At 39.1% G+C, this 17,623-nt stretch overlaps 1 protein-coding gene across 3 annotated transcripts in view; it reads left to right on the top strand.

Annotated features, from left to right (window-relative positions):
• The window catches only part of APBA2 (amyloid beta precursor protein binding family A member 2), a 435,861-nt gene that overhangs the window by 240,206 nt on the left and 178,032 nt on the right, over positions 1-17,623 (top strand). For 2 of the 3 annotated variants that reach the window (XM_056572512.1, XM_056572511.1), the window contains exons 4-5: positions 9,373-9,453; positions 17,381-17,420. In XM_056572512.1, coding sequence (XP_056428487.1) covers positions 9,373-9,453; positions 17,381-17,420 — 121 coding nt within the window. The remainder of the gene's footprint in view (positions 1-9,372; positions 9,454-17,380; positions 17,421-17,623) is intronic. The other variant, XM_056572513.1, reaches the window with a different exon arrangement.

Here is a 17,623-nt window from a genome sequence, read left to right as displayed (position 1 = left end):
GGCTTTATTCACATCAACGAGGCAACAGGTACAGGGAGGAAGTAATTAGCTACTGTAAACTGACCACAGTGCTCTCTGCTGACACCTCTGTCCGTGTCAGGAACTGTCCAGATCAGGATAGGTTTGCTATGGGGATTTTCTTCTACTCTGGACAGTTCCTGACACAGACAGAGGTGTCAGCAGAGAGCACTTTGGTCAGACAGTAAAGAACTACACAACTTTCTCTGGAGCATACAGCAGCTGATAAGTACTGGGAGGAATAAGATTTTAACATAGAAGCAATTTACAAATCTGTATATCTTCCTGATTTTAACTTTTTTCCCCCCCCTAGAGTACCCCTTTAAAAGGGTTTTGTAGGACAGACCATAGCAGTTTACAACCAGATGCATGGAGTTCCCCACTATTTAACAACTACTGCTATGAAACAATTCACAAGTTGATTTTGTCAGCTCACATAAGTGCTTCATCCCATTCGTGCAAAGTTGAGAGGACAAGTTATTTACTGGTGTTAATGGAAATAAAAAGCCTGGGACAATATTTCAGATGTGTAAGAAAGTTTTGCAAGTTTTTCCAGTACTATTTAACCCATGTGACATGGGTTAAATAGTAAAAAATTTCCTTGTGTGATACTCCCTTCTCATTCAAATGGCATCTTCCACGCATTTGGCAGTCACCCTACTCGGTGACCATAAAATCTAATCATTTAACAGATCAAAGTGTTGGAGTCAGAGACAGTAATTCGGTTTGGAGCCTAGGGAGAACATAGAAGGTTTTATTTATGAAACCAGAAACATTTATGGAAAATTGTTCCAGCCCTGGGCTAAGTAGGTAGGATATGTGCTTCAACTAGGGGATGGAATATACAGTACCCAAGTACCTAAATATTGACTAAGGTGTATATTTTTTGGCTGAGAAAAGGTACATTTTGTGGTGAAATTATACTTTTACTGCAGTAAACACAATAAACTCCAAAGCATTAAACACTATAACATACAGTTTATTTTGCAGAGCTATAAACACTAAAAAAAGTATTTATTGCCCCCCATCTGTACGCAACATAAAATACAAATGACTAACCTGAGCTATAACGTATGAAATCTACAATTCAAGACATAAACACTATGCATATTCACGTATTGGATGCTTACCTTGTGCATGTTTCAGCCAAGTTCTTTTAGAGAAAGGATCATTAAGCGATAGTTAACCATTAAAAAAAAGGAAAAAAAGAAAATAAACAAGGTTAAGAATTGCACTATATGATAGCTTATATTACTTTGAGCAATCTTAAGCAGTTAGATGTTTTTATGTTAAGTATGAGGAGAAATAAATCACAGTAATAAGCTATTAAAGCGATTATCCACCATAAGGTGTTATTAGTAAGTACCTGCAAGACAGTAATGGACATGCTTAGGAATGTATCAAGCCGCACTGCAACCTGGGAAAAAAATGAGATGACAGTCATTTTGTATTCTGTTGGAAATAAACCTTGGGGCAAAAATTGTGAGACCACCATGAAACATAGGTACAGACACTATATTATGAACCACACTAACCTTACAGCCCCTGTAGCATAGTCAAATAAAATAAAATCCCAGAATACCCCTTTAAGTGATCAATCTGGGCATGGAGTAATGCTTAGTTATTGTAAGCATATGTAAAGGAGTTCTGTGGTGAAAAATAACTTATCCCCTATCCCTTATTCTTCTCTGAAGATTCTCTCAAGCTCCCCCAGTTTTGATGGGGCAGTCAGTGGGCATGCATTTTCAAGTTTCTCCAGAGATCAATTTTGGCCAGGGCTCTGGCTGAGCTACTCAAGGACATTTACAGAGTTGTCCCTAAGCCACTCATGTGTTGTCTTTGGTGTGGGCTTAGGGTATATTCTTTTCTTGAAGTCTTGAAAGGTGATCCTTATGCCCAATCTGAGGTCCAGAGCATTTTGGATCAAATTTCTATTAAGAATTCTCTGTAATTTGCTCCATTCAGCTTACCTTCAACCCTGACAAGTCTCCCTGCCCCAGCCACTAAAAAACATCCTCACAGCATGATGCTTCCACCACAATGCTTTACTGTAGAGATGGAATTGGGCAGGTGATGAGCTGTCCCTGATTTCCTCCAGAAATGACGTTGTGTATTGAGATCAGAAAGTTTAATTTTGGTTTCATCAGACCAGAGAATCGTATTTCTCAGTCTGAAAGTCCTTTGGGTGCTTGTTTTTTTTTTTGTAAACTCAAGGTGGGCTTTCGTGGCTCTTTTACTCTGCCATAGAGCTGACATTGGTAGAGTGCTGCAGTGATGGTTTACCTTCTAGTAGTTTCTACCATCTGCACACAGGATCTTTAGAGCTTAGCTAGAGTGACACGGGTTCTTGGCCACCTCATGCCCTGCCCCCTCAAGTCTATTGGAGGGGTTGTGACAGTCGTCATGCCCCCTCCCATATACTTGCATTGAGGGGGCAGGGTGTGACTATCTATTAGGATAGAGACGAACAGGAAGATAAAGAGTTGGAAAAGTAAAATAAAATAAAATAAATAAAAATGAAAATAAAATAAGAATGACATAAAGATATACAATGCTCATTGAGAATAAAACTAATGGTAACGACAATGAATCAAATATACCATACTAATGTTGAGGATGAAAATATGACAATACAGATCAATAGGACAAACTCTGAAATATAGTAGCTAATGTATGAATATAATGAAAAGGATAAAATTATCAGAATAAGACTGAACAAAAATGTGTGTGATGGTAGTCTTGGGTGTGATAAACCACAGGGACCGTCACTGCGTTGATATGCGTCCAGCCAGTGATAGGCCGTGGGGAAGAGCCAAATCACAAGAGGTAATAAAGAAAACCAAAAATTTTGAGTTCGGCATTAAGCCCTCTGGATATCAATGAGTCGAACTAGACGATTTTTCTGGATTCGGCTCTTGACATACGTGTGATGAAATCTCCACCTCTCCAACATATTCTCACACTTTGAATGGCCACAAAGAAGAGTTCGGATGGGTTCAGATTGTGATGTTAAATAAAATGCAATGACAGTGGATGTCTTTTATTCCCTTTTTTATGTTTTAGATATGTTCTGAGATGCGGGTCTTCAGTTGTCTCTTGGTGCGGCCTATATATTGTTTCCCGCAAATGCACTGAATTAAGTAAATAACCCCTTTGCTATGACAAGTGAGACATTTTATGTATAAATTTATTGGAGGTGGATGAAATTTCTGTGTTTTTTTTTTTTTGGGGGGGGGGGGGGGGGTGGTATTTGTAGTTTTGCAGCCCAGGCAAGATCCACATCTGTGGAACCCTTTAGTTTGTTACCATGTGGAGGATGAATGTGCAGAGGGTGGGTGTCTTATTGTGGGGGCAACCTGAATGCCCAAATTGGGGGCCTTGGTGTAGACTATTGGTGGATTAGAGGGGATATCTTGTCCAATGAGTTTTTCTTATGATTGTTAAAATTTTTCTGCATTCTTTGTTAAATGGTAAAATTAGTTTGGAATCCTCGTTATTGGTTGATGAGTCAACCGACTTAGGGATAGAAAATGAAGATCTGTCTAAGGTGCATATTTTTTTAAAAAGATTGGTGCAGGATTGTCTTTGGATACTTTTTGTCCAGGAATTTTCCCCATGATTATTCTCTTTGGTCGGTGAGTGGTGCCGTGCACCAAACCTCTTTCAAACTCTTCCAAATACTTTGCTTTCAGGAGAATTACTGCTCCTACTATACCATCAACAATTTTGTCCCATAAACGGAACTTTACACCTATTTCATTATACCGCCAATGAACTTTTCTGTATATTACAGACAATTATATGGATTGCTAACATAACCTGTTGCTGCTAAGAACAAATATTTTGATACCATAAGCTACAGTGAATTATATTACGCTATTTGGGTGGTATATGTGCATGTTCTTTTAACATAATTTTATTATAATTCTACGTATATTAGCCTCTTCATCTGAAGCAAGGGCCCTGCTAAGGTCATAGTAGGTTAATTTTCTATGCACAATAATACATTTTATTTATCACATGGGGGGGGGGGGGGGGGATTTATCAGAGTTGTCTTTTTCCTGCATCAATATTGACCAAACTACAGAGCGTGAGGCTGGTCTATTGTGCGCTTAATCTATCAAAAGTCGCACGGCTCTTGATAAATTCTGCGCACAGACTTCGGAATCTAAGGTTTAGACTGTATTTAAACCTGCTTCAGTATAGTCTGACATTTTAGCGTACTTTTGGCCAATGCAACTTTTTGCTGAAAAGTCGCTATTGATAAATTCAGCACCAATGCATTTTTCCATCTAAAATAGACTAGAATGCAACATGTTCTAAAAATCCTCTAAAGTCATGAAAAAGTTGCACGTATGTAGATTGCGACTTTCTGTGCGACAGTTTTAGATGGGAAAAAAACAGTCTAAATCCTTTGATAAATCTCCCCCATTGTCCTTACTAATCACTGGATCTAATTTCTTCTTAATTTCCGCTCTATGTACCTTTGAGGACTGGTATACATATAATTTATATAGCCTGTATAAAATGTATATACTATTCTACATTTATCCTTGACTTATTTTAGGTGTAGGCAACACCAGTAACCTTGAGTACCTCTAGTCCTAAGTGAGCTACACGGGTCCTTTTTTCTATACTTCACAATTTACATATTCATTGTGTGTGACTCCGCTTCACTAGGATGTGGAGTCACTGACAATGAATATGTAAATTGAGCAAGCAAAGCCCCTCCCCTTGCGCACGATTCACTGAATTTAGCAGAGGATCTTCTGGGGGACATATCTCAGGACCTACTGGACACATATAAGTGAGTGACCCCTCATTGGACTCCTGTTCACCCACACTATAACCCAGTGTATTGGGTTTAGTGTGGGTGAACAGGCTGACAGTTTTCCATTAAATATACAGTTAGGATAACTATCCCTTTTAAATTAAGTACAGATGTCTCTCATTGTGTTTCACACTTAAAGATATCAAGGAAACTTTTGTACCGGTGGTATATTACCCCATACAATCTATCCAAGATGTATCCTGAATGCTCAGACCTGTGTTGGAGATGCGGCCAAAAAGTAGGCACCCTTTTGTGGGAACAATCAATGGGGACCAGAAGCAGCATTGTTACTTGTGAACATAGGAGATGAAAACATCCCAACAAGGCAAATGGAAAACTAAAGAACTCCCCAATGTAAAACAGATTATCAGCGAAATTCATTCTAACTGTTTGATGGAGAGATCAATTGCCACAGCAAAGAATTGTTTAAATAATTTTAACCTTGCTTGGAGTAAATGGCTTGAATTTAAGCCTTTATCTTAAAAATTTCGGATAATTTCTGTCTCTGAAACAGGGAACAGGAAGAAATAGAGACAGGAAAAACAAGGACCAAAATCCGAGGAGTTTGGTCAAAAGAACCGACTAACTAGTTAATAAATTGTTAAAACAACTAGCAACTCTAATAGGGAATTGCTTCTTAGCTATTAAGTTTTATAGCTTCCCCCCCCCCCCTTTTATTTTCTCTTTTCTTTTTCTTTCTTCTTTCTCTGTTTTGCAGTATTGATATGATTTCTTGTTTTCTTTGTGTGTATTTTTTGTTTATTGTATATATGTGTGTATATATATATATATATATATATATATATATATATAACAAAAAAATCCCTTTTGACATGTTGCGCAGACATTAAAATGTTTGTCCAGCATCCACTTAGTCAATTAGAATTTATTTCAACAAAGACATAGTACAATCAAGCAGCAAGCAATGTTTCTACCCCTGACATTTGTGAGTGTTTGTCAAGCTTTCTTCAAACATTTGGAAGTCTGCTTCGATTTTGTCCCCCTGGTCAACCTAATATGGCTAAGTGAAATGGTTCAATGTCATTAGAACTCTTTTTATTAAATGTGGTGCAGACGTGAAAAGTTTTGATAGCAGTTTGTCTCCAGAGGCCCGCTGCATTTTCTAGATATAAGCTCGGGAAATCCACAGCATTGTGCTTGACTCCTTGGCTGGCTGTCAGATCCGACCTTTTCTATGCATAGACTTATCATGTAATCATAAATATCATGGTTAGGTAGCCATGTTGTTAAAGGGGTACTCCGGTGGAAAACCTTTTTTTTTTTTAAATCAACTGGTGCCAGAAAGCTAAACAGATTTGTAAATTACTTCTATTAAAAAATCTTAATCCTTCCAGTACTTATTAGCTGCTGAATACTACAGAGAAAATTCTTTTCTTTTTGAAACACAGTGCTCTCTGCTGAATCACGAGCACAGTGCTCTCTGCTGACATCTCTGTCCATTTTAGGAACTGACCACAACAGCATATGTTTTCTATGGGGATTTTCTCCTACTCTGGACAGTTCCTAAAATGGACAGAGATGTCAGCAGAGAGCACTGTGGTCATGATGTCAGCAGAGAGCTCTGTGTTCCAAAAAGAAAATAATTTTCTCTGTAGTATTCAGCAGCTATAAGTACTGGAAGGATTAATATTTTTTAATAGAAGTAATTTACTAATCTGTTTAACTAAATGTCACACCCTGCTGTTCTTTTTCGAGTCTACTGCATCTGTATGCTGTTTTAAAACTGCATCAATAAAGAAAAATGTGTTAAGGATTTTTGAAATGCTGGGTTCCTTTTCTTTAATATAGTCAGGGATGTGGATTTCCAAATTGTCAGGATCCGGACTGGTATTCAGCGAGGACACTGGAGGTGGATCCTCTGTGTCAGTGGGGTGATGGCGTGGGCTGTACCAGGGGAACGGAATCTAAGGGGTTACTGGTTTTCACCAGAGCCCGCTGCAAAGCGGGATGGACTTGCAGCGGCAGGTAACCCCCAGGTCGTTCCACCCGATAGCGACTCAACCCCACTGACAGCTGAGACAGGCGCGGTACACAGGGACAAGGCAAGAGCAAGGTCGGACGTAGCAGAAGGTCAGGGCAGGCAGCAAGAGTCGTAGTTAGGGGCAACAGCAGAAGGTCTGGGTACACAGGCTTGGGAACACACAAAAACGCTTTCTCAGGTCACTAAGGCAACAAGATCCGGCAGGGACAGGAAGGGGAAGTGGGTTTTTATAACAATGGAAGTGATTGACACTGATTGGGCCAGGCACCAATTAGGGGTGCACTGGCCCTTTAAATCTCAGAGAGCCAGCGCGCTCGCCCTAGAGAGCGGGGCCGCGCGCCGGGACGTGACAGCCGGGGAACAGGACAGGTGAGTGGATTGGGATTCTGACCGGGGCGCTGCACAGAGGAGAACGCCGCGAGCGCTCCGGGGAGGAGCAGGGACCCGGAGCGCTCGGCATAACACAAATGTTATCCAATCATCTGAATTTACCACAGGTGACTCCAATCAAGTTATAGAAACATTTCAAAGATGATCTAGAGAGATAAGAGGCCCAGAGCTAAATATTAAGTGTTATAGCAAAGGGTCTGAATCATTATGAGTTGACCTTGCAAACATTTTTATTTTTATTTTTGTAAATTTGAAAAACTGTCTTATATTCTGTTTTCATTGTGGGGTATTGAGTGCAGATGGGAAGAAACGTAAATTCTTGAGTTTTGCACAAGGCCTCAACATAACCAATTGTGAGGAGTGAAAGGGTCTGAAGACTTTCCAAATGCACTGTACATGTTCCAGTATTAAACTTTTGGTCAATTGTGACTTGAAATCTGTAAAATAGTTGGGGTTTGTTTTTACATATCTTTACAGAGGTTTTAGTGGATCTGTGGTGTACAATGAAGGTGGTGTATGCATTGTAAATCAAACATAGAATAAACTCACAGTCATCACTGTACCCTTTGTTTTACACTTTTGACCACACATGCAGGTATATACTACTTGTCCTGTGTTGCTTGAAAGGTTGTGTTTTATCTTTAATGTCAGCATGAAGTAACTGTCCCAATAAAAGAATGATGATGGCACTCACCCAGTTCAGCTATCTCTGCTTATTTGGAAAATGAACAGTCCAAGTAAGGATACAACATGGCCAACAGCCCGTTTCACGCTACCACGAGCGCTTAGTCGGCCCCTTGGCCATGTTGGTTCCTTAACCGGACTGTTCATTCAGATATTACTGAATTGGGTGTGTACCATCATTGTTCTTTTAATGGATAAATGCATTGTGGTTCATAAAAATACTTATATTACAAAAAAGCCCCAAAGACCAAAATTAATAATAATATAATTAACCCCTTGACGCCACATGCTGTAAATTTAATACATTGACTACATTTTTTCATAGCTAAATATATCTTCATTGCTAAAGCAGGACTAGATCATACTAAGGATAAAACATTTTGATAAATGTGGATATGTCATTCCCACCTAGCATGAACCATATGAATAAAATTATAAATACATCATATGATCTAAACTTAAAGTATTATCAATTGTCTTATGTCTTGGATGCTTAGTTCTGATATAGTAATCACATTATTATAACATTCTCTAGTTTTACACTAAAATAATAAATCTTGTGATCCATCATACAGTATAATAATATAATATGATGAACTTTGACAATATACATGTTTACTAGTGTTGAGCGGCATAGGCCATATTCGAATTCGCGATATTTCGCGACTATATGGATGAATATTCGTCATATATTCACAAAATTCGCATATTCGTAATATTCGCAGCTTTGTTTCGCATATGTGAAAATTTGCATATGCAAAAATTTGCATATAGGAAAATTTGCATATAAAAAATTAGCGTATGCGAAAATTTACACCACACAAGCTGGAAGCAGAGAGGGATGATCACTGTGATGTGTACTGTGAAAAAAAAAATTTATAAAAAAAACCGAATATTCGTAATTGCGAATATATAGTGCTATAGTCACGAATATTCACGAATTTGCGAATATGGGATATTCGCGAATAAAATTTGCATTGCGAATATTGGCGATCAACACTAATGTTTACACTATCAAGTACCTGCATTTTATGTATTAAAACAACATAGCAATTGAATACTATTGTATTTGTGTTACACATAATGATGAGGAGCTACTGTATCTCCCCACCCTATACAGTTAACTGATGATAATGTCATGTATCATAGTGTTCTCTTACTTTCACACCGCTGCCAGTTCTAATATTTCTGGTAAATTGACTTCCAATGAGAGAGTATATATTGTCACTCTAGCTACCAGTGTAATTCAGAACAAGGATAAGCCGCGGTTCAGAATTACATAAAAATCTTGAAATAGACAGTGATTTTTGTACTTAAGACTATTTGTCTATTTGTATTTCTATAAATAATCTCCTTTATGCCTACCTATGGGTCTACCAATGGGCATTATAAATGTATGAGTACTTAGGTCCTTAATTATCTATTTTAATATATATGTTATGTCTAGGTGTGTAAGAGTGGGGACCAGCCAAGGAAACAGCAACGCTCTGATCTTAATGGGCCAATTGATAACAACAATGTATCAGAGGTAAGCAGTTCTGTATTGTATAACTTAATATTTGTAAGGTTTAAGAGATTTCCCGGAATAAAAAAAAAAAAAAAAAGACCATGTTCCCACAGGTAGTATAAAAATAATAAAGAAGCAATACTCATCTCAATTCTCCACAGCTACAGTGCTGACACTTCCAGTCCCTGCTCATTCCAGCAATGTACTGGTCCCTAGTGACACATCCTCCCTGCAGAAGCTACCCCATTCAGTCAATCACTTTCTGCAGCGGTGTCCTGATTGGCTGATTGGGAAGCTTATTGTGGTGCATAACCTGGACCTTACAAGGAACCAAAAAGTAGCAGGGAGTGATGGTGTGACAGTTACGGGGCTAGGATTAGGTGATTATAGGTGATCAATGCAATGGAAAGTTCTAGCTGCGTAGTTATTAAAATAGTTTTCTTTTTTTAAGTTTAACATTTTTTTAGGACAAACAGGAACTCGAGTGAAAGGAAAAAATACCTTTACCCACCTCTAAAATTGAGACCCCCCCCCCAAAGATACCACTGCTATAGTTCCCCATAGTAGTCCAATATTAACTGTAAATGTGTATTTCTTGGTCAACTGTGTCATTGTCACACAAGCTTATATATCTGTCTTTTAATCACCATTTTTTTTTTACCATACCATATATTAATGTACGTAGGGTCGCATACTTTCCATTTTCATTCACCTTATTCTTCATAAACAGAGAAAGGTTATGTGAATTCTTTTGTGTGTTTTATTTTTTTGATAAACCTGACTTGTAGGTAGCTATAGGAAAGCAATAAATAGAAAGAGTCCTTAATTTTATGACCTGTCCTATTTATTTATTTAATAGTTGGCACAGTGTTCCTAGTCTGCATGAAGATGTATTAGGGTGGCTGCAAAGTCTTTATGTCTGTACGGGAAAGCATTTATGTATGCTGAAGGTAAAATAATTTTAGATGCTTATCTCAGGCAGGATAAGACTAGCGAAGCAGCTAGCGTATGACTTAAAGGGAATCTATATGCTACAATTCACATTAAAAACTGCTGACACTGTTAGGACAAGGATAAACATGGTGCCTTACATGCATCTGTCTGTGCTTACACAATGTAGAAAATGTCTTTAATTCTCCTGTGCCAAGGGTGGAAGAGGGGTTCACAAGCCCCTAAAATGCTGAGAGCTAGAACCCCTCCTTGCTCCCCCACCCATTCCTGTTTCTGCTTAACTGACTTTCAGAACTCAGCTTCCAATGCTGAGTCCTGTTTCCAAATCTTATTTTTGCGCTGGGCCAGAAGGCGTCCCAGTCCTCAGCACTTCAAGGGCTCAGGAATGTCTCTTTGACTCTTGACACAGGAGCATAAAAACATTTTTCTATGGCATGGAAGCACAGATTTATATATACGAAAGGTACTATAGGGGATTTATCATGCCTCTGACCGGCATACACTTACTAAAAGTTGCATCATTTTTGTGCAATACTCACAATGTGGGCATGGCCTGCTATCTCTCAGGCTGCTGCACAGGCCACCATAAAATAGACATTAAAAATGGCAGTATTTTTTGTTCATGTAATAATGTATTTTATACAACTCTATGGAAAAATGTCTGTTACGGTCTGCGCTCTGGCCGCCTGTGCTGGCCGTGAGCCCATTTCCCTGTAATCTACAGCTGCTGGCGGGGCTGGGATTCACATCGCAGGACGCGCCTGCATGCGAATCCCAGCCCATCACTCACCCCGGTCCTCTGCCACCTCCTCTCCTGCCTCTTGCCTCCAGTGCACGTGTCATCTACAAGGGTTCGCGTCCCCCGGAGCTTTTAAGATTTAAAAGGCCAGTACGCCCTTAATTATGTGTTCACCTGTGTCTCCTCTATAAGTTCTTGCTTCTCCCCCACATCCCTGCCAAATCTTTTTTGCCTTGTGCCATTGGGAAAGCATTACTGTGTTTTGCCTTGCCTTGTTACTGACCTCCTGCTAAGTTCCTGATCTTGCTCCTGTTCCATCTGCCTACTGACTTCCTGCTTCGTTCCTGACCACGCATCTATGCTGCCTGCCCAGACCTCCTGCTATCCTGACTACGAGTTGCTGTTCTTCTTCTGTACCTCAAATATCCTCAGCCTGTGTGGTCGGGTCATGCCAGGGGTAGCGACCTGGGTGCCGCCTGCCACAGCAAGTCCATCCCGCTTTGCGGCGGACTCTGGTGAAAACCAGCAGCACCTTAGACTCCGCTCCCAGGTATAGCCCGCGTCATCTGCCACACAGGTCCAGTGGATCTAAAGTGAGTGTTACAATATCCTTCAGTGCACACATTGTAATACAGACATAATTCCAACATTTCACCTACGGCTTTTTTTTTTTTTTTTTACTGTGTTTGCACTGAGGGTCTTTTTTTTTCCCATAGACTTGCATAGAGCACATGATAACATTAAAATTGCTACTGTTTTCATACCTATTTTCTAGCCATATCTTTCATGTTATATTACAGTATGTGAACCCAGCCTGAAAGTGAGGGTTCTCTTTAAGATGGTGGCTGATAGCATTTGTAAGAGATAAAAAAAAGGAAAATCCTTCTCCTGCAAGCTCTTTTTATACAATGTGCTTTACACTTGCTGCGACATGGCAAGAAAATGTGTTAATGAGAATCTGTTAAATGCCTATTTATTAACATTGCACATCTGACAGTTAAGAATTCCTAAAAATGTTGTGTAATCTCAGCTACAAAGAAGAGATTCCTTATGTGTTCTATTCTTGTGCAGTAGAGTTTTAGTATAAAGCTGTTGGCTTTGGATGTTTGCCTTAGATGTTTGCTTTGGTCCTCATTCACTATTTATGTGATTGTTTACCACTGAACTATATCTTCCTTAATGTAATGAGACATAATGAAGAAACGGTTACTGTCTTCTTAATTGTTTCATCAGATCTGGATAATTGCTTCTATTAAGAGGTATTTATTGTAATTACTTCCACTGTACTGTACAAATATTTAGAATATCCCCATTCTAGATGTGATACAATTTCTGTACCCTCCTCAATTATTTTTTTTATTATTATTGTGTAATACTTTACTAATAAAATAGTGGTATTAGTTATAGAAGTTCTGCAAAACAGAAATAATGTGTCACAGTACATGTAACGCCGAGTGCTCCGGGTCCCGTATCCACCCCGGAGCGCTCGCGGCGCCTGGTCTCCTGCAGCGCCCCGGTCTCTCACTCTGACCGGGAGCGCTGCTACTGTGCTGCCGACGGGGATGTGATCCGCATAGCGGCACTAGTCCGCTTGCGGATCGCACGCCGCTCTGATTACCTGCCCCGTCCTCTGTCTCAGCCCCGGCGTGCGCGGGTCTCTCAGATTTAAAGGGCCAGTGCACCATTAATTGGTGCCAAGCCCAATCTGTTCCTATCAGTCCTAATTACTGTGAATACTATATAAACTCACTTCCCCTTCCTGTTCCTGCCGGATCTTGTTGCCTAGTGCCTTGTGAAAGCGTTTAATGTGTGCCATAACCTGTGTATGCAGACTACCTGCGGTTGCCCCTGACTACGTATCATTGCCGCCTGCCCTGACCTTCTGCTATGTCTGATCTCGCCTCTGTCTAGTCCTTCTGTACCACGCCTATCTCAGCTGTCAGTGGGGTCGAGTCGCTATCGGGGGATACGACCTGGGAGTTACCGCTGCAGCAAGCCCATCCCGCCTTGCGGCAGGCTCTGGTGAAAACCAGTAACTCTTTAGAACCGGTCCCCTGATACGTCCCGCGTCATCGCCTCACTGACCAGAGGATCCACTACCTGCATACCAGTCCGGGTCGTGACAGTACAGAGGATAAACATGTACTGTATATAGCTAAAGAATAAGTGAATACATGACTGATATTAACAGCTAGGTCCAGCTTCATAATTATTTTTTCTCTAAAAACAAAAACATGAAGTTTCATTAAAAAAAATTGTCTATAGCTGAGTGAGTCTGTATTGTAATAGAATACCTGTGTAGTTGTGTCAGGGTAATAACTCATTTATGAATTATGAATTATTAATTATGGTCAACAAAAAGATAAAATATATTATAACCGTTATAAATTGGCAAAAATATCCAAACAATGCAATTCACCATATCTGGGCCCAACTATTTTCCTAGATATGAGTTCTATGAAGTAGTGGTAGAAGTAACTTTGGAAATATAATAAAATAATAACGCAGTTATTATAAAAATGATATGTACATTTATTGGTTACAACTGATTAATTTTAAAGAGAGTATATAAACAGACCATGATATTAATGACATTATATAAATAATATTAATGACATAATGTCAGTTATAAAGCAATTATACATTAGTATGCTAATATTAAACTTAGTCACAGAAGTAGGTTAGTTCAGATATCAGTATAGTACTTTGCATAGAGATCATCAGATGACATGATATCGTATGAGCATTTTACATATATAAAATGGGAGTAAACCCTGCCCAGTTCTAACCACGGTACTAAATATATGATTTATAGTACACTATTAATTAGGAAGACAAAATACGTTTTCTTGTGGGAATTATTATATCATGTGGTGGAGCAGAGAAAGATCCATATACTATGAAATATACAATATGTCATTGTATTGATCCCCATAAGACGTGCCCCGTTCATCTGCAGTAAAAGGGGGTGTGGCTTATAAACTACTATTACCATCTCATCATGGAGATTATATAAAGCCAGATCTACATCATATAATTCCATCCACATTAAAAATGAGGTAACTTAATCAAATAATAAACCTGTGTATCTTACCGAGAGTATGCATAGTTGCACTTCTGTACAAACAAAAGATGGCTGCCTTCGGTCCGTGGAAACCCCTGTAGTCATAACCGATTATCAGAGAGGAAAGGACAATTATGGGAAAAAGCTCTCTCCCTAGCTCTTCATGGCTCCGCCCCTTCAGGTAGCCTCTAGGAAATTCTGTGATGGGAATATGTGATGCTTCTGTGATGAGGATCCCTGATGTCTCACTCACCCATGTTTTAACCTGTTTCCTATCCTAAGGATCCACCCATGTCATCCAATGGTGGGCGTTAACTATGTAGATAAGAGTCTAGTTACATGACATCACAGCTAAACATTAATTTACTATAATTGTGTTATAGATGCAAAGGATAATTGTCACTTTATCACCTGTATACACATCAAACATCTTTGTTCTACAATGCCATGGGAAGTTTTGGGGTAGACAAATAGAACACAATCGATGATTGGAAACCAATGTATTTGCACACGTATCCAGGTGTACAGATCAGACCCCCCTCCCCCATTGGAAACAATGAGTTTCACTCCTTTTGCGACTTGCAAACATCATGGATATTGTCTTGCGTAATCCACAAGATAAGATAAATGGTATAAAATAGTATAAAATGCTGAATAATAAAAATGCTGAATGATAAAAATTGTGAACTGGTTTAAATGCCCATCCCAATATTGCCTGCAATGTTCCCTGATTGAGGTAGTAGTATAACAATAGCAAGTCTGTATAATAAGTCCATGAAGAACGTAGGTGGTACAGCGTACAGATCACCCAATTGTTGTTCTCCTGGTTCTTGCAGCTGGGTATGCGATGCACAGATTATTGGTGCACCCCTAGTTGTATCAGTGTGGATCTCCTGGTTCTTGCAGCCGGACAAGCAATATTACAGTCACTGCTGCAGACCTAGTGTCAGAAACGTGGGGCTGTGCACAGAGCGATAATGATGATAATATGCTGGCGTTGTCGCCCCTCTCCTGTGATCTGCGCGCCTCCAGGTTCTTGCACTCACTATTAGCTGCAGACCTGAATGTATGCAGAGATGCCCGTAGTGATATTGGAGATGCCATTAACATTGTTGGAGATCACGCTATATATATATATATATATATATATATATATATATATATATATATATAATTTTGTCCTCGTGGCAGAGAAGTGCAGGCCCAGGGATTTAAATGGTATATAGCATAAGCTTGCTATGCTGATACTTAGACGCGTTTCCGTCCCTCCTTAGGGACCTTCCTCAGTAGGAGACTGCATGGAATGCCTAGCCATCTATGAGATGGCGCATTCCCGTGTGGTCCTAACACCGGGCAATTATGCCAGCGCCCACACTCACGGGAATGTCCACACGGAGATTCTCCGTGCGGACATTCCGACGTGTGAACCTAGCCTTAGACTCTGAATCCTTTTAAAGGGAGACAAGTGGTACTCCGCCCAGCCATCTAGACATGGGCAATCAAGCCACCAGATCAACTGACAGTGACACAGACACTACTGCCTACTAACTGCCTCAATGCTTAAAACAGAGGAGAAGACATTGCAGGAGGATTACAGCTATATATAATCACAAAGCAATATTTTTTGTTTTATCTCTAATTTTAGATGAAATAGGACAATGATATTTAATTGTGAAGGTGCATGGCAAAAGGCATTACAACTGTTTAATTATGAGTATTAATTTGGTATTTTGTTATTGTATATCAAATGGATGATTAATTGTGTATATCCTCTACCATACAAATAGGCAAAAGTATATGTTTATTTATTTTCAGTTTATGCAGCAATAACTTGTATGTATTTCAAACACAAGGCAGAGAATATATTTAAAATGAGTGGCAGGATTCCATTCCCAGAAGATTGCTAAAATTCTAGAAAGAAGGTCAGGGAGGCGTTCAGTTAAATATAAATCTGCTCTGGTCTACAGGGACCTGAGAATTATGGCCACATTTTGTGCAAAGTGTCTAACTTAGCTCATTATAATAATTGCTTCAAGCTAAAAAAAATTTACCAGCCAAATCCCAAACCCTGTACCCCACTTGTAATGTAGACCAGCAGGACCACAGAAATGCTTGCACAGCCACCACTGTATAATATTTGCAGACAGATATAGTTGATATGTAATGCAAGTGATAAATATGCACTAAAGTCTGCTTAGCTCTCTGATGGATCAGGTTACATGCAGTCCATAAAAGTCTTTTGAGGTGGAAGGGTGGGGGAGAAGGAAGTACAGAGATAGAAACACAAGAGACTCTAGGATCTTTTAAAGTGTTTTTCCTTCACTGTGGTAGATTCATGTTCAGAAGTAGTGATGAGCGGCATATGCCATATTCGAATTTGCGATATTTCCCAAATATATGGACGAAGATTCGTCCTATATTTGTGAAATTCGCATATACGACATATTCACGGTTATTTTCACTTTGCTTAAATGTGCATATGCGAATGTGTGTATTCACATGCGCATGTGGATAACTATCTACCTATCTATCTCCTAATTCTTGGTCTATTTTTGGTCTATACAGAAATGATAATTGGTCTATGACATTTTTCATTTTGCATATTGTCATGTCATATTCGCAAATTTCGCCACTATCTATCTACCTATCTAATTTTAGTGACGATATTCGCGAATATGAGGATATTCGCGAATATTCGCATATTCTCGAATATTCACTCTCCAGTCTAATAGTATTGGAGCCTTCTTTAGACCACAAGCTGGAAGCAGTGAGGGATGAGATCACTGTGATGTGTTCTGTGTAAAAAAAAATTATGAATATTCTTAATTACGAATATATAGCGCTATATTCGCCATATTCGTGAATATGCAAAATTTACAATAAATATTCGAATTGCGAATATTCGCTCTCAACACTATTCAGAAGCATCCGCAGCATGGTTTCCATTATACAGCAGTAAAGAGCCTTTTAGCTGTGTATCCAGCACTGGGGTGAGACAGTGAAAAACTTTACTTGAGTGTTCAGTGTCTGTGTGTCTATCTTGTCTTCCTTCTCCCCATTTTTTTTCCATAGTCTTCTATGGGCAGCATAACTCCATCCCTCAGTTTATAATCTTAATTTTTCTTAAAGTGAATGAATTTATTTATTTGCTATTCATTATGAGGTGTTACATGTTTTTTTGTTTTTTTTTACAGCAAACAAAGAAAGCAACATCTTTCCCCAGTTTTGTGGATGGTATGTACTTCTCTTTAATTTTGTATCAGTGGTGTACAGCCTCTTTATGGGGACATCTGTTGACAGTTTCAGTAAAATGAAAATAAAAGAAAAGTACGGTATAGTTCTTTTTTTCTTACAATTTTTTTGGCTTATCCGTGATTTATTTATCAACTGGTTTCAGCTTGTTGATAAATTTCTTTCACGTAAGCAAATTTTTTTTT

This window comes from Hyla sarda, chromosome 4 (genome assembly GCF_029499605.1).
Source record: "Hyla sarda isolate aHylSar1 chromosome 4, aHylSar1.hap1, whole genome shotgun sequence".
Classification (NCBI taxonomy): Eukaryota; Metazoa; Chordata; class Amphibia; order Anura; family Hylidae; genus Hyla; species Hyla sarda.
Note: the sequence above shows the minus strand (reverse complement) of the source record. Positions and strands in the feature narration are given on the sequence as shown.